This window comes from Mytilus edulis, chromosome 3 (assembly GCF_963676685.1).
Source record: "Mytilus edulis chromosome 3, xbMytEdul2.2, whole genome shotgun sequence".
NCBI classification, from domain to species: Eukaryota; Metazoa; Mollusca; class Bivalvia; order Mytilida; family Mytilidae; genus Mytilus; species Mytilus edulis.
The window spans coordinates 26965090-26991031 of record NC_092346.1 but is presented as its reverse complement, the minus strand read 5'-3'; the positions used below and the strand labels follow the sequence as shown (position 1 = coordinate 26991031).

The 25942-nt window shown below is 31.5% G+C and overlaps 1 protein-coding gene across 8 annotated transcripts in view; it reads right to left on the bottom strand.

Moving 5' to 3' along the window:
• Positions 1–25942, bottom strand: part of LOC139516120 (spectrin beta chain-like) — a 95714-nt gene that overhangs the window by 42225 nt on the left and 27547 nt on the right. For 5 of the 8 annotated variants that reach the window (XM_071305979.1, XM_071305976.1, XM_071305981.1 and 2 more), the window contains exons 6-37: positions 25609–25626; positions 24376–24456; positions 23814–23929; positions 23471–23583; positions 22250–22437; positions 18460–18642; positions 18025–18067; positions 17657–17788; positions 16989–17071; positions 16717–16855; positions 15938–16146; positions 15114–15291; positions 14119–14319; positions 13544–13639; positions 12771–12884; positions 11214–11426; positions 10440–10677; positions 10100–10197; positions 9420–9506; positions 7805–7870; positions 7174–7304; positions 6632–6691; positions 5510–5636; positions 5139–5203; positions 4739–4820; positions 4227–4304; positions 3459–3586; positions 2650–2809; positions 2068–2145; positions 1528–1667; positions 1136–1259; positions 504–650 (exon numbers count right to left, since the gene is read on the bottom strand). In XM_071305979.1, the coding sequence (XP_071162080.1) occupies positions 504–650; positions 1136–1259; positions 1528–1667; positions 2068–2145; positions 2650–2809; positions 3459–3586; positions 4227–4304; positions 4739–4820; positions 5139–5203; positions 5510–5636; positions 6632–6691; positions 7174–7304; positions 7805–7870; positions 9420–9506; positions 10100–10197; positions 10440–10677; positions 11214–11426; positions 12771–12884; positions 13544–13639; positions 14119–14319; positions 15114–15291; positions 15938–16146; positions 16717–16855; positions 16989–17071; positions 17657–17788; positions 18025–18067; positions 18460–18642; positions 22250–22437; positions 23471–23583; positions 23814–23929; positions 24376–24456; positions 25609–25626 (3916 nt within the window). The remainder of the gene's footprint in view (positions 1–503; positions 651–1135; positions 1260–1527; positions 1668–2067; positions 2146–2649; positions 2810–3458; positions 3587–4226; positions 4305–4738; positions 4821–5138; positions 5204–5509; positions 5637–6631; positions 6692–7173; positions 7305–7804; positions 7871–9419; positions 9507–10099; positions 10198–10439; positions 10678–11213; positions 11427–12770; positions 12885–13543; positions 13640–14118; positions 14320–15113; positions 15292–15937; positions 16147–16716; positions 16856–16988; positions 17072–17656; positions 17789–18024; positions 18068–18459; positions 18643–22249; positions 22438–23470; positions 23584–23813; positions 23930–24375; positions 24457–25608; positions 25627–25942) is intronic. The other 3 variants (XM_071305980.1, XM_071305978.1, XM_071305983.1) reach the window with 1 other exon arrangement.

The window sequence follows — 25942 nt, the reverse complement described above, 5'->3', positions numbered from 1 at the left end:
CAAGTTTTCAGTAATTTAAGAATATGTATGATAACTTTTATGTTTGCAGTAATTTTTGGGCCAAGTAAGGGCCTTATTGCCCCTACTCCTTTGTCAAAAAAGTATTAAATTAATAAAGTTAACATATCAAAATATTTTGAACTTTCCTTTCAACAAGTTAATGTTAAACTAGTTGTAAAATATTTTTACTGGTGTGAAAAATGCAAATTATTGGAATTTTGTTAATGTTTCCATAATGATTCTGAAATTTTAATTTCAACAATCATTACAGATTAACCTTTAAAAGGTATAAAAAATTTCAGATTTCAAAAATATGTTTACAACTTAATATTAGAATTAGGATCATAATTGACATAACCTATGGCTTTTACTCATTGTTTAAGTATGTACAGTGACATATAATTGTAAATTTCTATGTCATTAGGTCTCTTGTGAAGAGTTGTCTCGTTGGCAATCATACCACATCTTCTTATTTCTATTTATATCTATAACATCTCACTCACCTCATTAATACCTTGCAGACGGTCATTGTTAGCTTTAAGTTCTGCCTCAAATGCCTGGTGTTTCTTCAGTTTCTCGGTCAGGTTTGTCAAGTCTCTGTATGACTCATCGGTTGCTGTGTTGTACTTCTCTTTCATCCAAGAAGACAACTGTAAACAAAAACATACACATTGATATCAGTGTAAACTGAACCTATCAGACAGAAATTTTGGTGTGGATTCAACTTCTAACATTGAATTACTAAAGAATTTCAAGTTTGATGATACCATAGTTCAATTTGAAAAGGTTTTTGGTATGCAAAGGAATGGGTTGGCACGCTTGCCACTATACACCTTATGGCTAATCCCGGCTGACCCGGCCGCTTGAACTTTTGACGCATACAACAATCACTTTTCCATTGTGGCGTCAGATATTTTGTTTTGTGACGTCAAAAATTTACGGGAACCTGTGTGATATCTAGTAATGGCGGACAAATAGCGATAAGGTGTATTCGGTAAATACTACACATAATGTATGCTGTAACTTTTACAACTCCTGAAAATTTACAAAAATTAATTAACTACTGATTAATGATCTTACTATCAATATTGAGAAAGAGGAAAACTTAACACACAATATTCAAATAAATATTTACTTCATCTGAATCTCTCTTGAATTCTTGAAATCCTTGAGCTGCATTCAGAGCATCCCTCCTCTCTTTAGCTCTGTCCTTCACCTTCTGTCTTCTATCTAAAACCTCTTGTCGTCTCTTATCAATGCTAAAAAATAAAATGTCTTCCAATGAAGATTGTAGATATCTGTTTTACACTTCTATGCTACAAAACAAAAATGTGTACAATCTTAAGCCATTTGACAACTATCATAGAAGTGAGTTTTGCTGCCAAGTTTTTGTCTACTGAGAATATGTATGTATGTGATACGTTGTGGTTCAAAACAGGTTTTTTTTAATTAAGAATTTCTCATATTGGTTGAGATGTAAATCTGATCTAAATACTTTAATTTATTTTAAAACATATCTATACATACTGGTCTTTATCCGGATGACCATCACGAATCAGCTTGTCTGCTAATTCATCCATTGCTTTAACTTTATCGTCCTGAGCCTGTAAGGTATTCTCAAAATCTTCCTGTCTTTTCATCAAAGATTCAACATCATCAACAGTTTTCTATAATAAAAGCAATTTTCAATCATTAAATAGTTTATTGATTATATGGTTTACAAAATAAATATATGGTGAAGATGGCAGAAACAGTGTCACAACACTATTTTCATTTTATTTCTCTATGAACAAAATTTGAATCAGTTACTTCCTCTTAGTCTTTTGAGATAATTTTCAAACGTCTTTACCTAAACAAATCAACTTCTGCCACCTTTAGATTTTTTCTTCACAATTACATTAAATAGCAACATTCCTGACTTTACATGATGGAACTAGCGGAATAAAAGAGTCTGAATCTTCATATATCAACTGCAGTTCAATCATCTTCATCATATAAAAGAACTGACATTTAAAAAAACAATTTCAATCTTCGTAAAATCTAAGCAGGTTTATAATGATAACTTACCCCCACTTCTGCAAACTCCAGAAATTTCTCATGACCTCCAGTAACCAGATCAATATTATCTGCATCCCTGTTGAAAACCTATGAAAAAATTTATTTTCAAATATAAAATTAGATGTGAAAGTATTATAAAAATATTTGCTCTACAGATAGTAATATCACATCAGCAAATTGTTATGCACCATTGTACACCGAGGCCCCATCTGTTGGTTTCATTTTCTATGTTTTGTGGACCGTGAAATTGGGGTCAAAACACTAACTTAGCATTAAAATTAGACGATCATATCATAGGGAACATGTGTACTAAGGTTCAAGTCCATTGGACTTCAACTTAAACAAAAACTACCTTGACAAATAAACTTTAACCAAAAACTTTAACCTGAAGAGGGACCTTCTGTCGAACAGATGCACAGACCAAAAAACATAATGCCCTAAGTGGGGCATGAAAATGAAGTATATCTGTTTACATATAAGTAAATGAAAATTATTCAGTTTACCTGAATAAGATGTTCACCCTGTTACCATAATTATTAAAAGTGTGCACATGTAGTACACTTGACAAAAAGGAAACCTAAAGATAAGTACCTGTAGGTCATGAGCATCCTGTAATTGGTCCATCCTTTTCTGCCACATGTCATCAATAACAGCCTCATCCTCCTGTAGTTTGTCTAATTTACCTTTGACATCATCATTCTTAGGGTCTTTCTTTAACACACTGTTTCCTAACTTCTTAACATCAACAAACCTAAAATAAAGATAGATTCTCTTTTAAGGTGGTACCTAACACTTCAGGGAGATAACTCTGTAAAATCAACTAAACGTTTTAATTACGTTGTGTTGTAAAGGGAATATTAAGCTTCTCAATGATCAAAATTTGTGTTTGTCAAACTGTTATATAACCAGTGTAATTTTTCTGATAAAATGGTTGGTTCAAATTTTTTGAAATTTTTATATTTTTGTCAAAGGGTCGAAGTTAATACAAATTTTTATGAAAATTAAACGAGCCAAATTAATTTTAGTGAAAGTGTTGGGTACCACCTTAATATGCACTCAAGAATAAAATAACTATATTCAGAAAATACCATATTTTTCTTTATATATTCAAGAAATAAAACAATACTGTTCACATGTAGTAAAATAAATGCTATCATGATACTGATATCATATCTTTATTTTAGGGTCCAACTTCTTTTCATAAATGGACTCCATTTTGTTTGCCATATATTCTCATTTCAAAGGATGTTACCGTAAGAGGAATATGCATAAATCCAAATGAATGTCTGAAGAAAGCATTAAAAACTATGAAAGAAAATTCATTTTTTTCTCATGATGTTCAAATCATTAGGCAAGGCTGCTACACAAATTTTACGTCAACAAGTACATTGTAAACTTACTTTGGTTTGTGTGCCTGAATGTCTTCAGATAACTCAGCATGTTCTTTCAGCATTATCTCTGCTGCCTGCACATCCTTAGGCATATCTGATTTGGCTAACTTGGCTTTCATTAAACCAGACCACGATAACTGTAAAAATTAAAGAAAATAAAAGATCCTTGTTTTAATACAACATATTGAAAGTGAGAATTTTATATGAAAACATAGAAATTACATTAACAAAGAAAAACCATAAAAATTTATACTGAAATAGGTTTTTAGTCTTTTCAATAACATCATTGTTCCAAAAGTGTCACAACGTAAAGTTTTACATACAGTATAAAATTCAAAATAATTATTGCATGTACCCTTTAATTTTTGTGCTAACATGATATGATAACAACAGGTGCAGGAATCACATTTATTTATCATCCTTTTATAACAGATTTTCAAAGATTTATACGATTAAGGTGGTACCTAACACTACAGGGAGATAACTCTGTAAAATCAGGTAAACATTTTAATTACGTTGTGTTGTAAAGGGAATATTAAGCTTCTCAATGATCAAAATTAGTGTTGGCTAAACTGCTATATAACCAGTGTAATATTTCTGATCAAATGGTTGGTTCAAATTTTTTTGAAATTTTTATGTTTTTGTCAAAGGGTCAAAGTAAATACCTTGTCAAAATTTTATGAAAATGAAACGAGCCAAATTAATTTTAGTGAAGGTGTTGGGTACCACCTTAAAAGGAACTCATAAAATGCTCATATTTCTAACATGTTTACTCACCAGATCTTTGGCGTCATCATTGAACTGATGTAATTCACCAACATCATCTAGTTTCTTCTTTCTATCATCTAGCTTGTTCTGTAAATAAAACATGTAAATGAATTATTAATTTCAATCAAAACATAATTTCATGCATTTTTTTCTCAATTATATTTTATCGACAATGAATATTTCAGAATTTGTTTAAAATTTATTTGCATTACTTAATTAAACACTGCATTTGTACTAAAATAATTACATGTATACATGATTTGTAAACATAATTTAATTTTGCATTATTGATATGTCAACAATGGATTCTTTAAAAGCTATTACAAATGTATTAATAAAGAAACAAATTAGTCAAATTGGTGCTTCCTTTCGTTACCTGTTCCGAGATTTGATTTGCTTATAATGATAATTGTCAACCAAAATCATACTGATTGAATGATCCACCTTAAAACAAAAAGCTTAGATGAAATCATTGTACTTTGTAAACACTAAAAAAAAAAAGCTGAAAGACTGAAACAAACCTTTAATGCATCCCAAATGTCTTGTAATTCTTTCTGTCTTTTATCTACATATCCCTTCTCATCTGGGTAGGCTGACCTCACTCTACAAATGTATGTACAATAAAAGTTAATACTTAATAATCATACATATTTTAATTCAAATCAATATGAAATCGACAACTGTCATTTTAAATTGATTTCCTTGCCATTCAACTGAAGGTCGGATGGTGCAAATCTTGAAATTGGATGTAAAACAAAAGGATGTTTGTTAAAAGTTCTCTTTTCCTTGCCATTACTATAGGATAGTACAAAAATATCATCTTTATGTTAGAAAACAATGTCAAAATATATATTTACTGTAAGTCAATAAAAGAAAAGATGCAGTCATAAAAAGTATTTACAAAATATTTGTGAAACTTACGAATCAGCTAAGTAATTCATTCTGTTCATTTTTTCACCTACTGGGTTCAATTCTCTTTCCAAATTCTGAAAAACAAAGTTTAATTGCTCAACTGAGAACATTGCATGCAAAAATTCTTATACAAAAATCCAACCAGGATAATTTACCCTGCATTAAATTGAACTTGAATGTTCTTTTTACTTTATTGTCTGAAGAAAAATACCACACCATAAATTATGCATTTAAAAGTTAACATTCAAACTAAATGCAGTAGTTTTTGAGTGGCTTGAAATAGTTTGCCAAACATACTGTATGGGTTTTTTACGTAAGTCAATAGTTTCCTACAATTTACTGCCACCTATAGTTGCCATTAAACTTTGCCTACTACTTACTGCATGTTTCCTCTGTAAGGCAATAGTTGCCTGTAATCCTTTACCATAGTCATCAGTATTCATAGCATTATCTTTCTCTTTAATCCAGTCTGCTAATTCATCACATGTTGACTGGAACAACTCAATACTGTAATACAAAATGACAGTTAAAGACTACAAGAATGTAGCAGTGTTGAGTATACCAACACTCATAATTCAAAGTATGATTAAACAGGGAGTAGGTGTATAACAGATGAGAAAAGCACATGTTATTAAACTTAGTTCATTTAAATGTTTTGGAGTTTAGTAAGACGGCCATTTTCACTTAACTAGTACATTTTTTTTTTCTAAACAAGCTAAACACCACCTCAGGGCACAAGATTTTCTCGCTGTGATGAAGACCCATTGGTTGCCTTTGGCTGTTTTTTGCTCTTTGGTTCAGTTGTTGTCTCATTGACACATATCCCATTTCCATTCTCAATTTTATTAATGACATGTTACAGAGTTTCTCTGTTTCATATCTCTCTATTTAAGCTCATATAAAAATTCAGATAAAATTGCAGAGGTTTTCCTACAAACCATACTGAACTATATACTCATATTGACAAGACACCAAAAAAATCGATACCATTATACTATATTGAACATTTATTTTTAAAAAAGCCTCCTTTCACTACAGCTTATTCTAAGTAACAATCAGATAAATACATAAATAAGTTCAAATATTCATTGTAATATTATTTCACAACTAGTCTATTTTCATATTACAGACTTTCGACTCTGGATTATATTTTTTTGACAGGTTACCTTGGTAAGACATCCTGGTACCCAGTCAAGTAAGAGCATACAAAATAAGTAAAACCAAACATATAACCAGTATAATCTGAGGGGTAAGTTTACTGTTTTCCAATGATTTAGTCATGTAAAAAAATATATGAAGCAGTTACATTTGTAATTATCACTGAAAATTGTACAGTTTAATTTTGATTTTACTTCTTTACATTGCTCTTACTTAACTTGGTACCAGGATGTCCTACCAGAGAGTAGGTAACCTGTCGAAAAAGTATAAAAGTTGGGAGTTGAAAGTCGTAAATATGAAAATGGTCCATTGAAGCTTTAAATGTATGAGTATTGAATAATTACCTTGAAGCACCTTCCAGATTCTTTTCTCTTTCCATTTTCAGTTTGTTCAATCTGATCCACCTGTATATAATAATTATATATGTAATACATTGTTTTTCACTATATATGTAATACAAATTGTTTTTGCCATAGAGATACCAACTTAACCTTGCATACTGATATTTTCTTCACGATGTAAGGACTGTCATGTTTTGCTAATCCCCAATTTTTTAGAAAATTATGAAAGTCTACAAAAATAATAATGAAGTCAGACAAGACTATACTTTCCAGCTTTTTTAAAAGTGGTTATTTTTTTACATTTGAAGAAGAGCAATTCGAAAATTCATTACGTCTAGTAATCAAAATCTGTCATTTAAGTGAGTTTTCCAATGGTACCTAGTTCTTAAGATTTACCCTGCATTTAAAAAAAAATATTTAACAAATAGAATTATTCAATTCCAACAAAACCTATTACCAGATGCATCATTACATGGTATAATGTAAGTCTTATTTCAGTTATTTCTCTAATGGTAATAATTACCTACTTTGTCTTTATAACATACCTGTCGTTAATTTCTTTTTGACGTTTTTTAACTATATCTTTTTGACTGCTTCCTGATTGATGTATTTCTTCAGCAAGTTTGTTTATATCATCTAATCTTCCTTTGTTAGCCGCTAAACTTGTCAATAAGTTCTACAAGAAAAAGCTTATTTTGTCAATTCTGATTGAATATAGGATAACTTCAACAACAAAATCATATGCATTTCTGCTCGTTTTTCCATAAAATTGAATTGAAAAGATCGAGCGTCAAATCTTTGTTGACAAACACTACAATAATTTATGGAGCTATGGGCGGTACAGATAGGAAAATATGGAATGTCAAATAAACAAATGGCCTATAAAACATGCTAAAAACAATCTAAATGTTCATATACACCCACTAAGAAGGCTATATTATTCTTCAATTATCTAAAAATCAATTTTATTGTACAAAAACTTTCTTATTTAAAAAATTCACCATGGCCATAATGAGAAACTTAACTTCTAACTGTGTATTGCTACCTAAATGGTGACCTTCATTCGTTTGTGTTCCTCTAGACAAAGGAGGTGATTGAAAAAATATATGGTTGGCTAAATATAAGGACTTTGTTTTTATGTCTTCAAAATTTAAATTTATAAATTATTTTCTATACCTCAAATTTCTTCCTGATAGCATCCATGTTGTCAGACAGGCTTTCTTTACTCTTTAGAATTTGTTCCTGTAAGAAAAAAAGTATTCAACGTTACATTTCTTCTTGTTTATATAGAAAACATTGCAACAGGAAATATTTTTGAAAATTCAAAAAAATTTGACACATTTTCTTCCAATATCTTTTGAAAGATTTTTACTCTTTATGAATTTAAGGATGTACTTAGGTGAGGTTTTGGAATAAGTGTAAAATTTTCTAACTTCTTGGTGTTTTTCCATACAATACAAGGTAAAATATTTTGCCCCATAACACATATTTATCTTTGGAATGCTGGGTATATTCATAATCTAAAGAATGCTGGGTAATATCATAATCTAAAGAATGCTGGGTAATATCATAATCTAAAGAATGCTGGGTAATATCATAATCTAAAGAATGCTGGGTAATATCATAATCTAAAGAATGCTGGGTAATATCATAATCTAAAGAATGCTGGGTAATATCATACTCTAAAGAATGCTAGGTAATATCATACTCTAATGAATGCTGGGTAATATCATAATCTAAAGAATGCTGGGTAATATCATAATCTAAAGAATGCTGGGTAATATCATACTCTAAGGAATGCTAGGTAATATCATAATCTAATGAATGCTGGGTAATATCATAATCTAAAGAATGCTGGGTAATATCGTAATCTAAAGAATGCTGGGTAATATCATATCTAAAGAATGCTGGGTAATATCATAATCTAAAGAATGCTGGTACATGTAATATCATAATCTAAAGAATGCTGGGTAATATCATAATCTAAAGAATGCTGGGTAATATCATATCTAAAGAATGCTGGTACATGTAATATCATAATCTAAAGAATGCTGGGTAATATCATAATCTAAAGAATGCTGGGTAATATTATACACCTATTGACTGGGTGTGAGGTTAATAGCAAGTTTGTTGTCCCTGAGGTACCAACTATTGCTCTAGGCAAAGCCGAGAGCAATAGTTGGTATGTGAAGGGACAACAAACTTGCTATTACCCGCACAACCAGTCATTAGGTGTTTTATTATACTGAACAGCACAATCAATATAAGAGTTTGACGTTGCCAAGCAAAATAGTCAATGACATCATTATTGTCCAATGAAAAATAAGCATGAAAAAAGTACGGTCAAGATGATTATGAAACTATTAACCGGGGTAATAGTCTTTGAAACTATTAACTGGCAAATAGTCTGTGGAATGAAATAGCACAACTATTTCATTATTTTTTATATAGAAAAACATACTGAGGTATAATAACATAATCTAAAGCATGCTGGGTAATATCATAATCTAAAGCATGCTGGGTAATATTTTAAAGGTATAAACACCAAGAAGACACAAGTTGTCCACACATGGTGTAAAACTATTTTCTTTTTACTGAGCAAAAAAGAACTATCAATATCGTATAAGACTCTAAAATGGCAAACTTGCACAAAACTCAATGATTAAAAAAAATAATCTTATGATGAATGATTTTCTTTTTTAATAAATTGAGAAATCATTCAAAAGAAACTCTTAACTTATATCTAAAGTAATTCCCTGTGTATACAAAACAAATGATAATAATAATTTACCTTTTCCACCATCCAGGATTCAAATTCTTCACAATCGCTATAGAACTTGAATAACCTCTTGGCATCCTCTAATGCTATTCTTCTGGCCTTAAACATAAAATTAATTTTTAATGAAATTCAAAAATAAAAAATTTACCATAAAAACAATTTTTTTCCATATAAAACACTGATTAAGACACATATAAGATCTAGAGGGTAGTAATGCCCTTTACCGTCAGGTGTCAAACGTCCATTTTTTTGCTACCGTTAAATTGATTAAAATTTTACCGTGATTCTCAAAATATCCTTATCGTGATTCATCAGAGGTCTCAAATAATTATTGTTACCATTATTTTTGGAAAAAAATTAATGTGATTCGTCAATATCTTTTAATTTTTTATCGTCTACAAGTAAGTGCATATTTACCGTCATACATCAAATATTACCGTTAACGTCATTTGGCAAGAATTTTTACCATTATTCGTTATGAAGGTAGCCCAATTACCACCCTCATATAAAATAAACAAAACAAAAAAATGATTCTTTATTATATAAATTAAAGAAATTATAGATATCACTGTTGTTTATCTCTGTCAAGTTTTTCCTCCCCATTTTTTTTATTCTTTACATTCAATAATATGAATCACTTGTACGTTTTCTTGTTTCAATTCATATGTTTGTAAATTATAAATTATAAATACCTGTGCTAATTTGATAAGTTTATTGTAGTTCAGATTAAGCTGCTTTTGTCTCTTGTCAACATTGTCTTTGTCGAAATGAAGATTAGTTTTAGATCTCACTGAAATAAATTATAGATGATACATTCTAAGACTTATTGCATCTAATGTATAAATATACATTTTTTTACCTCAATATGAAGAAACAGTATTCTATTCTTTTACCATACTATTTCATTAAAAATAAGCATAAGTTCATTTTGTTCAGGCAAATAAGTACCTACAATTTTTACTACAATTCCATTTTTAATGCAGAACAAACATAAGAACCTTAAAACAAATTTGTAAAATATCAAAATGTTACCTGAAGGAGCTCTTCTTAATTTACTTGCTCTCTCTGGCTTTTTCTTTTGAACTTCTTTTTTCATTACAGTCTTCTTGACTTTGACCTTTTCCTTGACTTTCATTGGTTTACGTATGACCTTTTGAGAGACTTTAGGTTGAACCTCCTTGACATAATTGGCAGGTACAAATCCCTCAGTTCCGTCACCTTTTCTGATCTGCCACCAGTCTGAATTTGTCCTTTGAATTAGCAGTAATAGCTAAAAGAAAGGATAGGAAAAATATAGTTACTTATCATAGGATTGACTTTTATGTTTCAAGACTTCTGCAACCAAATCACCTATACAAACGAACAGAAAAAGATTCTCAGTGAATTCTGCATTCTTTCTGCAAACAAAGTTACATCATTTTGGTTTGACTCTGGTCTATGTTTATATAATAGATAGCATAGCTCCTTGGATGGAAAACAAGAATATTTTTTTTATGGTATGCAAGCAAGCTTAATCTTTCTTTTACAATCACCTTTAAGATAATGTGCTGTTTTGATGTGTCATCACACATGATTGGCTTTTTTAAGTGAAGACATTACAATAAAAAAAATCAAAAAAGGCAAGATAATTTGTCATTATAATAAAATTCTGACAAATGGAGAACTGAGATCAAATGAACAAATCGTTGATAATAAAACAATTTAGAGACGTACAGACAGACAAGGGTAAAACTTAATCCCCCTAAATGTGCCAGCTGCATAAAAATTATAAATGCTCTGAGAGGGTATAAGTCCTGTTTTACTTACATCTCCCTTCTCTACTTTCATTCCCTGTCCTATATATGCATGGGAAACTTTGACTTGTGGAATCTTCCTGGTTTCGATCACATCTTGCATGACCTCCTTCTCTACTTCTTCCTCTACCTCTATTTCCGTGGGAACATCAACCATCTCGTCAACTGAGTCTTCATCCTCTGATTTATCTCCATTCTCTTGTGGTATAAACTTCTCTATGGAAATCTGAAACAGAATTTAATAACATAAACTTAAAGAAGCATAACCATTAGAGCTATTTTCCTAATGCATGTAGTTTAAATGTTTTGTTGGCTTGCTTGCTTTGTTTGTATAAATGTTTGTAAATAAATAAGATTTACATCTGCAATAAAGAGATAGGCAAGCTTAAGTTTGTATAATGTTATTGGATGCTTGGGCAATAATTATATAAACAAAGTAAGCAATTCAACCAAACCTTTAAACTACATGCATTAGGAAAATAGCTTTAATGGGAGTAGAATGACAGCTCAGAGAAAAGATTTGTTTGTTTGTTTGTTTTATAATGTTTTCAATGTTTCCACTTCAAGCTTGTTCTCCTTGTTCAAACCAAGTCTAATGAATTCCCGCATGCACAAAAGTGACAATATTTTTGATACATTTTCACTCTGAAATATGAATGGATTTTGTGATCCAAAATCATCAGCAATAACTCTGTTTCATCATAATTTACACTCATCACAAGCAAGAATGATTTAACATCTGTTCTGTTTAATGTCTTGTATCTTCAAGTCCAAAATCAACTTCTTTTTAAGGATGCATTTGGGTGGGGTTTTGGAATAAGTGTCAAATGTTCGGACTCCTCACTGTTTTTCCATTCTATACAAGGTAAAATATTTTGCCCAATAACACAAATTTATCTTTTAACATAAGACTAAACAGCTCATAAAAGGTCATTTGACAAAATTTAAGCAGATTCTTGATTTCCTTTCTTTTGATTCGAGACCCAAATAATACCAATGCGAATTTTTGGTAAAAGTCAGAGTCAGCCTTTTCCCGCCATAACCCTTTCCTCCATTGATATTTTATTTGTACATACTTGATTCGCATAGGATTTTTTCAATAAAAAAAAATCATCAGGTTTAAAGAATCAATGCATTGCAAAAAGGAATATTTCATCAATGAAATTCCAGTCAGATGTTCTCTTGAATATCCTTTTTATATTAAGATACAAATTTTATTAGGTCTGATACAGGTTTTTTGCAGTTAAGAAGTTTCAACTGAGGCACTACACAGGCGTCAAAAGGCGTCATTATGGAGTAAAGGGGGTGGCGTCAAAAAGCGTCATTATGGAGGAAAGGGTTAACATAACATCTTTTTTAAGCACATGTAGAGATGTGGTATAAGTGCCTATTAGACAACTCTCCAACCAGGTTACAATTTGTAAAAAGTTAACCATGATAGGTCAAATTAATGTCTTCAAAACAGAGCCTTGGCTCACACCAAACAACAAGCTATAAAGGGCCCCAAAAATAACTAGTGTAAAACTATTCAAACATATATCATAAAAGGTTACAAACAAATCCTACTTACATTATGCTCTGTGGCAGCTTTGGTCATTAACTGAGCCAACTCATCAAGTCGACCTATTTCACTGCGAAAACTTCTTATCTCCCCTTCCAATCTATTGTGTCGAGACAGAAGTGCCTGAAATTTATAGTGTAATTTTTCATTTTAATGGAACAATATTTTTTGCTACTTTGCTCCCCTGCCTAAACAGAGGGTGATCATTATTCTATCTAAAGGCAAATTTACTACTTTAAACTTAGACCCTATGAACCTGTACTTTGTGTAAAAAGTTGAATATGCTTGTTTGTTACAGCTATTCTATAAAAGCATGAAAAGCAAACCTTTGATCAACTTGCTTGTTATGTTTGTTTGGATGTTTGTAAACAACAGGTAAATAGTCTGTTTCAGTCTGTTTACTATATACTAGAATTTGATTGGACAATAAACATTAACTTCATTTCATATCAATTTTCATTGTCTAATCAAGTCCCAGTATATATAAAACAGACTGAAACTCGTCTTCCTATTGTTTGCAAACATCCAAGAAAACATAGCAAGTTGATCAAAGTTTTGTTTTGCATGCTTTTATAAAAGAGCTGTTAGGGAACCACAAATTCTTGTTTAGATAATGTACATATAGAAACAACTGGTCAAAAAGGTTTTTGAGTCTTCCTTTCATTACCAAACTCAAAACTTTAGTTACTGCTTTATTAGGCAGTAACCAATGGTTATACTGATTTCATAAGTGACCAAGCCAGCAATAAAAAAAAAGTCTTGATAATGTAAAAGACATTTACCTGTGAACCTGTTTCATCCTTTCCATAGTCGTCACTACAAACCAAGGGCATCTTTTCTTTCAACCATGCCTCAGCTTCATCAGCATCTGCATAGTACTACAAAGAAATATAAAACAAAAATAATACTTCATTTCATCTGGTTGGATATGGTAAAAATAAGCATGTAATGAAAAAAAACATAATATGTATTACAGGCTATTGGTAAAAAATAGTTTGACTATAACTTGTGTTCAGTTAAACTTTAAAAAAAAAACATTGGTGTTTTGTGGTTGAAAAGAGAACAGAATAAAAGTCTACAAAAGAATTCCTATCTTCTATTAATTCTATAAATAATCTGCTTTATCCACCACCCAACATGATGAATTGCTGTATTCTTTTTTCAATGACCTTTTACCCTTATCTCCTATTAACCATACAGAAAAATCTTAAAATGATGTCTCTCATCTCACATTTTACCATACTCTTGTTTCAATATACACTTTTGCGATTTTCCCAAGTGCTTTTATTGACCTTTGACCTATAACATTAAAGATCCAATCAGATTCATGCTTTATTTGACCGTCTGCTCAACGAACCTGATGTGCCTCAATCCCATCTTCTATCTTTGTCCTTCTAATAGCAGCTAACTTCTTTAGTCTGTCCCATTTCTCTATTAGATTTTTTATTTTAGAATTGATTTCTTTCTTTGCCTCATGACCACCATTCATTAATTCTTTGCCTGTATTGCAAAGCTTCTCACACCATGGCCATCTGCCATTCATATCTCCTTCAAGGCCCTAAATTAAAATCATATTAGTTAAAATAAATGGAAAAATGTTTCTTGTGATCGTAAAATTGCTCAAGATATCATAAAAACATATCAATAATGCTCAGTCTGATATTCAAAATAAAATCTCATAACAAATATTATTTTTCACAAAAGTAGGAAAAATTAACTCTCAATTGTAGAATACAATATAGAATGTTCAAACTGGCAAATATAAAAAATTGATGACCCTCAATTTCAATACCAATGTAAAACTGCATAATATACCATGGAATAGGCTTAATAAGTTTATTAAGCCTCACATGAGTTTTCCTTCTTGTGATGTAATATGACAGTGGCGGATCCAGGGGGTGGGTGGGTGGTGAGTCCTGGGGTTGAAATCCCCCCTTTTTTGGGTCGATCAATGCATTTGAATGGGAGCATATAGTTGAAGCCCCTCTGGGTTTGGAACCCCCCCTTTTTCAAATGGCTGGATCCGCCCCGGTATGATACCAGTTTCAGTTGGTGTGACACATTTCTTTTATAACCTTGGTGTTTGTTGGTTGCTGTCTCTCGTAATTAATTTTCTAAAAATGTTTATTGCATAAATCTGACCGTTACTCTTCCTCAGAAAAGTATTGTTTTGAATTCATTATCTGGGTTTTTATAACTTATAGAGTTTTACTCATTGTTGAAGGCCATATGGTGACCTGTAATTGTCTACACCCATATCTTTAGATCTTTTTAAGGATATAATTCCCATTAAGAATCATACCACCCCATCTAATTTTTATATTGGGACTAAACTAATGGTAAACATATTACCTCATGTTTCTTGAGTAACACAAGAGCAGCATTTAAATCTTTGCCCGTTGTTGAAGCACCACAGACATCTATTTTCTCCTGAACCCATCTCTCTTCTTCTTCAGCGTCTTGTAAGAATTGGTAATATTTCTTGGCAACATCTAATTTCTTTCTTCTATCATTGGCTAGATCATTTACTCTGAAAAGATAAATATTGTTACACTATAGGTTTGTAAGTTACATTTCAAAATCATGATTGTTGCTTGTTGCAAGCTTAATGTCCCTTTTTTTCAGCATCAAATACTAATTGACTAAAGAATTAACCTTATACCTGATCTGTGATCTTCGATTAGTACATACATGCCCTTATTGACTAACTAAATGCATACTTTTTTCATCACATCATAAATATCACACCAGTAATTTCATCTTTCTAAATGGTTCTGGATGAAAGGAAATTTTTTGGTTTCAACATATGACTGTCTTTGGTTTTGTTAGGTGCAAGGTACTTATATGTACGATATTGTTCAAGATCATTTAGGGATCTTTGTCCTATAACATTAAACCATCTGCATATGCCTCAATTTCATTTTTCTCTATTTCAGTTTCAATTCCTGACAGTCTTTTGTTTCTTTATGTGCATGGTACAGTACTTGACAATGATTAAGCAATTTCGATTTTCTATTCCATCTCCTCATAATAATAGTGACAAATAAGATACTAATTTTACACATGTGGAAAGAAATAATGTTTTTCGAATGGACAAGAAGAAAACAGGTTAACATGAGAATGGTTTATGCAGTAGTTGCAATATAATAGTATGAATGAGACTTCCATGTAAATACCTATTATATTCTGCATTTAAGTCTTCTAATCTTTTATCTAGGACAGCTCCCTCTGTATTTGACAAATCTGTCATATTTTTAGATCGTCTGTTTAAGTTACGAACACGTTTACCGAGACCATGTAATTGAGCCTCCACTAAGGCATGCTGTTGTAAATAATCCTCTGTGGCTTGTAAATGTTTACCATTGTCATCTATTTTCACTTTAGCCTGACAAAAAAAATGTTTATGATTAGAAATGCTTTTAAAAAAAATTTAAGGAGAGAATTAAAGCTAACTAAACTTAAGCTGTTTCAATTGAGCAATATTCAACTCAATAGCTAATAATATTTCAGAACCTTCATCAACAATCAAAATGAAAATGAAAATAACAATTTGCAAGAATCTTGGTTTAAAACTGTATGGCTTATGCTGTATAATACTATATAGAGGGTTATTTTCGCAGGTGTAAAATTTTGCGATTTTCTTTGAATAAGGCATACAAAATATTTTGGCGGATTCAAAATTTTGATCAATACCTTTGCATGTGCACTTCTAAATTGACAGATTTTTTTTTGGTGATTTTGTTCTATCCGCAAAAATAAGTGAAAATTTACAACCCTTGAAAAAAAACTGCTTGTGAACTTCAAACAGTAAAAATAAATACCCCAAATTTCTTTAAAAAATCAGGTAGATACTTTGAAATTATCTCAAAAGAAGTTATAAAACATAGGCTGAAAATTAAAAACATACTGATAAAAATGAGTTTCCTTTTTTTTTTTTAATAAAAATGAGCATTACCTCTGCTTCTTTGAGCTCTTCCACAATACTTTCTATCTCTCTGAAACTGTTCATCAAGTTGCTGAACCCGTCCAATGTTTTCTTCCTAGCTTCTAACTTGTCTAGTAATTTTTTCCATTTCATCATTATGTCTTGATCTCTACAAACAAATTATTTGATTATAGTTGGAAAACGTCAATTGATCTCACTCTGAGATTACTTGCAAATAAGTTGGTTTACAGAATGTTGGAAGAAATAAATCAAAATATCCTCTGAACAAAGCGTTATCTTACTTTTTGTTTACAGCATCTTTTGCATGGTAGCCCCCTTGGACTAGTTCCTTCGCTAAACCGTTTAAAGCCCTGAATCTGTCTTTCTGCAAATAAAATATCATCAAAATGTCAGTTTATAGGCTATACAAATTCATCTTTGGCGCATTTTTTTTTTCAAAATAAAAATCATTTCAAATCTTTCTGCTGTTAATTATAATGCTTTTACAAACACAAAATCTATTTCTGTACGGAGAACAACTCAATTAGTATACTTTAAAGTTTTAATGAATAAACAGTTCCGATGTATGTCCACACTTATACTATAGTAAGGAGATATCTACCAGTAAAATATATCAATTCAATTTTTGACAAATATTAGTTGTTTTTTTACATAAATTAAGGAAACGGCAAAGAAAACTTGCTATGAGCCTTGTTTTCAGATATCTAAATAGACAATAACTCTTGTCACAACCAAATCACAACTTGTTATCGAATAATTGAATATCAAAGTACTTGCACATTTCTTCCAACCATATCAGATCTTTTGATTGGATGATGGAATATCAAAGCATTTGCACTTTTCTTCAGAGGTCATCTCTAACTAAAATTGATTACTTTTTAAGGAATTTACAGATTAAAAGCCACATTAACCTGTTGGATTCCAAAGTATGACATTTCTCAAGACTTACCCTAGCTAATATTTCTGCACTGATAGCCTCATGTTTCTTGATGGATGCTTCTGTCTGTGCAGCATTACTACAGACAAGTTTCTCATCTAATATCAGTGACATGTCCGATAACCATTGTTCTCGTATTTCAGCCTGAAAAAGTTTTCAATTAAAAATTAAATAATATCAAATTTTACAGTAGAATCATACAAGTAACAAAATTTCTTTTTAATAAGACAAAAGACTAGTTACTGATTTCCATTTTATGGGTTGCATTTCGATAGATTTTTTTAAGAATAACAAGAAAAATGATATTTTATAATTTCATGGTTTGTCTGCAAAAAGTGAATCCAATCTCTCATGTGTTTAATTCTAGAACAACCCCTTACCTTTTTCTGAAATCTCTGATGCAACTGTTCCAATCTCTCTTGCCTGAAAAAAAATTGTATAAAATTATGTTATTTAACATAATAAATACTCTTGAAAGACATTGAACATTTTTTTCTTCCCACCACCACTCCCTTTGTTCCATTATATCCTACATAACATATACTGCTTGGTATATAAAAAAAGTATTAACTAGAATAAGTCACTTCACAGTGTTTCTTCAGTTTTTATCTTTATACAAGAACCAGTTATATGTCTTGGGCACCTTACTGACCATTAATTTGTGTAAAACAGATGCTGTATATAGCATTTGGTTCAGGTTCATAAGATATAGCAGCCAGGTAAATGGTACCAAAGACCCTAAATATTATTAACAGCAATAAACAGGGAGAACAGGGAGGGGAGAGGGAGTGATATGGATTAATCCAATTACAAACCTTATCATTTCATCTCTCATTGCTACCTCCCTTTCGTGCTCTGATTTTTCCAGTTTTAACCATGCTGTCTCTATATCGTGCACCAGCAAGCCCTCTGGTGGTGTGTAATTTTTCTGTCCATTAGCTTTCAGTTTGGCTTGAATGTTGAAAAACTGTACTTCTATATTACCCTTTTCTTTATACCTGAAAAAATTCATTTGAAAATAAAAATATGTAATTGGTAAATGAGATTTAAAAAAATAACAACTTGATAATAGTCTAATTATTTCTGTTCTTAATATTTATTTAATGATATTCATATTTTTCCTTTGTAGACATGTGTTTTAGGGAATTGAGAGTTTTTTCATTCTAACAATTATTGTTGGACTACTGAAAGAGAACCCCCAAATTTCAGATAGAAGACTGGCATTATTAGAAGTTGAATTAAGATCAGAAGCTAATTATTGCATGGTTGGAACCTCCAAACCACAGTGATGACTGAAGATGACCTACTCAATCCCCCAAAACGACAAGCAAAGCAATTGTCTGAAATGAAGAAAAACAAGAATGTGTCCTCAGTACACGAATGCCCCACTCGCACTATCATTTTCTATGTTCATTGGACCGTGAAATTGGAGTAAAATCTCTAATTTGGCATTAAAATTAGAAAGATCATATCACAGGGAACATGTGTACGAAGTTTGAAGTCGATTGGACTTCAACTTCATCAAAAACTACCTTGACCAAAAACTTTAACCTGAGGCGGGACAGACAGACGGACGGACGGACGGACGTACGAACGAACGGACGAACGAACGGACGAACGAACAGACGAACGGACGCACAGACCAGAAAACATAATGCCCCTCTACTATCGTAGGTTGGGCATAAAAAACTAACGAGGACAACCTTACGAAATTACAAATTACAGAGAAACAGAAAACAGACAACAGTGCACACGTTGAAATGTCTCGCCTTCTATACTAATCATTGATATTATGTTGATAGTCCTAAGTATAAAGCTAAGCTTTATAACAACTGTCACATAAATTAACATTAACCAAGATAACTAAACATAGACCAATGAACCTTGAAAATGAGGTCAAGGTCAGATGAACCATGCCAGGCAGACATGTACAGCTAACAATGCTTCTATACAAAATATATAGTTGACCTATTACTTATAGTTTAAGAAAAATAGACCAAAACATAAAAACTTAACACTGTGCAATGAACCGTGAAAATGAGGTCACAGTCAAATAAAACCTGTGCAACTGACATAAAGATCATAAAATATTTCCATACACCAAATATAGTTGACCTATGGCATATAGTATTAGATAAAAAGACCAAAACCCAAAAACTTAACTTTGACCACTGAACCATGAAAATGAGGTCAAGGTCACATGACATCTGCCCGCTAGACATGTACACCTTAGAATCCTTCCATACAACAAATATAGTAGACCTATTGCATATAGTATGAGAAAAACAGACCAAAACACAAAAATTTAACTTTGACCACTGAACCATGAAAATGAGGTCAAGGTCACATGACATCTGCCCGCTAGACATGTACACCTTACAATTGTTCCATACAACAAATATAGTAGACCTATTGCATATAGTATGAGAAAAACAGACCAAAACACAAAAATTTAACTATAACCACTGAACCATGATAATGAGGTCAAGGTCAGATGACACCTGCCAGTTGGACATGTACACCTTACAGTCCTTCCATACACTGAATATACTAGCCCTATTGCTTATAGTATCTGAGATATGGACTTGACCACCAAAACTTAACCTTGTTCACTGATCCATGAAATGAGGTCGAGGTCAAGTGAAAACTTTCTGACAGACATGAGGACCTTGCAAGGTACGCACATATCAAATATAGTTATCCTATTACTTATAATAAGAGGGACTTCAACATTACAAAAAATTTGAACTTTTTTTTTTCAAGTGGTCACTGAACCATGAAAATGAGGTCAAGGACATTGGACATGAGACTGACGGAAAATTCGTAACATGAGGCATCTATATACAATGTATGAAGCATCCAGGTCTTCCACCTTCTAAAATATAAAGCTTTTAAGAAGTTAGCTAACGCCGCCGCCGTAGCCGCCGCTGTTGCCGCCGCCGTAGCCGCCGCCAGATCACTATCCCTATGTCGAGCTTTCTGCAACAAAAGTTGCAGGCTCGACAATAAAACCAATTAGATATAACCAAAAAGATAAACTTTGCTACAAAACAAACCCCAATCCCCCCCTTTTTTTCCAAAAATAAATAAACAAAATAAATTATTGTGTATCTAATGTTTTTATATTTTAATGTGCCATGTCTCATATATCCTAAGTACTATATGATTTTCATGTGTCATAAAATCAAGCTTTTATGTTACCTAACAATGCACATCGACAACTCCTTTATTTAAATAAGAATACGAGATGTTTGCATTTAATATTTTACAAATCAATAACATTATGCAATAAAATTCTAATCAAACTGGTTATATAATTTTGAAATGATTCAAATATTTTATAGATTTATCTCAGCAGACGACAGATATGTTTGTTGACTTTGTAATGATAACTTTACTCAAATCTTGGATCCCATTCAACTTAAATTTGATCAACAAATATTTCAATTTATCTGTACTATTATTGTTGACAGACATTTTATTAATTACACCCTATCATAGATAAAAATGTGTAAATGAAAACCGCCTTTCATTTGTGACTTAAAAATTAAAATTAAGCTGCTATTGATGAAAATCGAAAAACCAATCCTTATATTTCTCTGTGTATAAAAGCTACAAGATATGATTTTATCTCTTATAATTCACTCTTCATAATTAAACCATATTGATTTTTTTATGATATGAAAAATAAACTTTTGTGAAAAGGAAATTAAAACAAAGCTTAATTGTCATAAGTAGAAATAAAAGATGTTGTAGGTATAATAATTACAGAAAAATATTATAATAACATTAACAGTACCAATTTTTCTGCACTAGATGCGCATTGCGACTTTACATGTCTCTTCAGTGATATAAAAGACATCCTAAATTTAACATGGAGAATTCAACAGTAGACAAGTTTCTTGTACAATACAAAATTATCTAAAACACACTTAGTAAAACAAATTGTGAAGACCATGCAGGTGTATAAAGGGCTCTTTTTTACACTCATGAATTAAACAAGAATGTGTCCATAGTACAAGGATGCCCCATTTGCGCTTTTATTTTCTATGTTCAGTAGACCATAAAATTTGGATCAAAACTCTAATTTGGAATTAGAACTAGAAAGATCTATCATAAGAAACATGTGTACTACTAAGTTTCAAGTCGATTGGACTTCAACTTCATCAAAAACTACCTTGACAAAACTTGAACCTGAAGCAGGACAGACAGACAAACAGACAATCTGTCAAATGAACGAACACATGAATGGACACACAGACCAGAAAACATAATGCCCGTCCACTATCGTAAGTGGATCACAGATGGGGCATGTAAACTACTGAATAACATCCTTTATTTACACAAAAAGAGTGTTGACCATAAAAGAAATATGTTTAACAACTACTAGTTAAAATTGGATATCAACTCTTATCTGAAGTACAAAGAAAGGCTTGTTTTAAATCATTACATTGAAATAAAACAACTCAAGTTGATATCAAGCAATATCCAATCCTCACTCATTTGGAAATCTATAGATACCCACTTCCTTGTCAGGGATTATCAATTATCACACAGCAAAGATAGACTATCAATCATCATAGATACAACGCTAGTAAAACTTACTTTGGTGGTTTTTCCACTGTTCTGTATGTTTTAAATTTGACAACTTCTTTTTGTATTCCCTCTAATGAGTTAGGAAAGTTTCTATCTTGAAGTCTTTTGATTGTGAACTGGATCCATTCCAGAAGAGATGAAGTCAATGTTTCATAGTCGTCCACCATGGCCTCCATGTCCATTAAACTTCCCAAGATCTGTAGAATTGTAATAATGCTTTAAATCTATATCAAAAACTTTGAAGACTAACAGAATATATTGAATTAATTATAATTATTTCTAGTATAGTAAAAGCTTTAAAGCCACTTGTAGCACTATTATACTATTTCGTGGCAGTTAAGTTTTATCGATGGAGGAAGCAGGAGTGACAGAGAAAACCACCAACCTTCTGCAGGAAAACTGACAATCCTAGTCAATTAGGATTACGGAATGGAGTGAAGTGCATCCCCCTTCCTCCGCCCGCTATACCCTTAAGACCCTTTATACAAACATTAATATATTATGAACCTGTATAATCAAACACATATCTGAACCTTACAAATTCTGCAGTCTAAACCCCTTTGCCCCCAATCCCAAGTGTAGGCAATAATAATAAGCCGCATGATGGCAACAATCATCCTTTGATGGCCTGTATGACCCTCCATACTTTTTTTTAACTGCCCCAGCTGAACTGTCATCATAACAGGGACTTCAACCAAGCAGGTCAAGGTCCATAAACTCTTCTCAGATGATTGTTTATGAAAATATGGCAACTTTAAGGTCATCAGAGAGTTCAAAATCCTAAAAACGTGAAAAGTAGCCTAAATCAGTTGGGAGTGGGCATATTTCGATGGCCACTATGTAACTGGTAGTGACTGTAGGTATAAACTATTATCATAAATGCATGCATAGGTGGTACAGGAACACAAAGAGGTATAATATGGCCATAAGGAATCTGGTATGTAAAAATAGGTCAATGTTTTGTCAGAAATCTGTAAAAAGGGACATTTAGGCAGACCTGACTTGACAATAATAATTCCCCAGCAAGACACTAAAGTCCCATTTACTTCCAGTTAGCCTAAATGGACTGCTTTAACTATAGGGTAATACTTGAATGAAAAAGAAACATGTTAGTCTGGTCAATATTCCCCTCTCAAGGTCTTTATATAATTGGAAAATAGACTTAAAATGACCATTTTTCAGAAGGGGTGGATTCAAATCCACCAGAAAATTTCCTGTACAATTACTCACCTTAGCAATTCTCTTTCCACCCGTCATTTCACTTTTCATTTTGGCGAAATAATGATAATATGATGCTACATAAGTAAGAATACTCTTCTCATCTGGTTTGTTAACATCAACATCTACAATATAAATAAATATTAAAGAAGTTTAACTTGACCAAAAGTATTCAATATACTGGTCACTACAATTATCTACAGTTACGTTAACAAGATTTAAGTACTTGAATCAAAATTGCCTAAGACAACATTTTAATTCTACATGAGAATTTTTTGGTTTCGAAATTCTGCTTTTTCAAAAGAGAACTGATCACTTGACAGAAAGTTGGTTAACAAACATAATTTGGACATACCTTCAGCGTCCAAGATTCTAGGGATGTCGAGTTCTCTAGATGCTGTAAGAAAAGCATTGTTCAAGTTGCTCACATGTTCTTCTGGATGTAAGGCATCATAATCTATCAAGTCTGGTCTGAAATATTTAGTTTATATGTAACAAAGAGAACAAGATATTTTTCCTCAGTTAAGCATCTTATGAATGCTACCATTATTTGAGATGACTTAGTGATCTCTAGAAAGTGTTTGCTATTTATGTTTGTCCATAGGTCTGAGTTTAAAGTCTTCTCTTCTTTATTCGATTGCAATACTTGTTATCTAAACACCAATTTCAGTATCCTAATTGGATGATTTAAAAGTATGAGTATGATAAGCATGCAAATCATTTTGAAATTTGAAGGGCCAGGATTTCAATAAGAAATAGTCAGCCTGCTTGTAGTTTCTTGAAGTATTTTTAACTCATTTACTCAACACTTGTCTTGGTAGCTTTGTGTTTCTTGTTTGTTGCTTTATAGATATTTACAACATATCTCCTTTTATTCTAACTAACATAATATTTAATCTTATTCTATATATATATACCTGTGTGCATGTATGAGAGCGTTGAATCCAAGCCCATTTCTCCAGCTTGACGTAAAATTTGTGATATTAACCCCTGGATACCTGAAGAAAATATAGTGAAATAATGTTATAAGGATGAAATAGAAATTAGATTCTCAAGCATTCTGGGTAATATTTCCAAAGGACATCAGAACAGTCTTTTGAATGGATATTCAGCCAATGGCATAATATTATCTTCAGCAAAGAATTACCCAAAGTCCTTTTTTGTACTCATGTACTTGGAATAAGTATTAATTATAACATAGATATAACATAAAATTTAAGCAGCTAAATTGCCTTCTTCATAAAAAAAGAAACAACAGAATTAACAAATAAACAAATGTAAAAACACGCCAGCGTCAAACAGTGCTCTAAAACAATGAAAAACAATGTCAATATCTACATCTGGCCAAAGACTGCATGACTGAATGATAAATGACAGTTTTTTAGACTTAAATTTTTCTCTTTTCTTTTTTTTATGTGTAGTGTAATGTTTTATTTGTATTGCAGGAAATCAAATCAAATATTCATCTCAAAATTATTTTTCTATCCATATTTTAAATTAGCTTAAGATTTGCAGGGTTGCTGATTTGTTCATGCATTCAATAGGGGGCTATCTAATTAGGGATTAAAGCAACAAGGCTTTTGCAATATATGTGGAAAAATAAGGACTATATATAGTAATCTAAACATTCAAGTAAACCTTGTCCTAAAATTAAAAAAAATCTACCTATGAATAAAGCAATAGGAAAATGTATTCATTTAAATTAACACCTAATTGCAAGTCTAATTAATAAAAAAAAACATTGCTGATTTTTTAAAAATGTATCATTAATACAAAGCTGTAAATTTTTCAAATTTTTTCCGTTCTATAAATAGCTCCAAATCATAGAACTTTCACCTTGAACTTGGTGCCCAGAAAACATGTATCAAAAAGAAAACGTTTACTTCTTGTTACATGTATGCCTTTGACCCTCTTATGGGTGTAAATTGTGTGCTAGATAAAGAATTTAAAATTCATTATAATATGAATTCTACTTTTTGGATGATTAAACTGACCCTGTATTCACAAGAACAGCCTATAAATTGAAGCCTACAGGCTGTAAATTTTGTTTATAAACAAATCACTATCACACATTATATATTTAAATCAAAAAGGGTAAAGGTTAAATGTGACAATGGAATGTGAGGTAAGCAATCTATATAATGTGTCACCTGCTACGACCTCCTTTCCTGTCAAACACAAGTATTATAATATAATGTTACACAAATCACAATTATAGACTTAAATCTTCCATATGGCTACACCAAACTAATTTTGCATTTGCAATGTTTTTCTAATATTGTGAAAAAAGGTGGTGAAATAATAAGCGATTCAAGAGCAGTCAAAATTGATGCTGAAATTTCATGAAAATTAGTTTAATTCACATGAATTGAATGAAAAAAATGTAAAACTACCTAATAAATACCAAATAAACATTTGGCAAATTTGATCATTGATAGTATATGTCTTGTGACATCACAATTATTGTCTAAGATGACTAAGCAT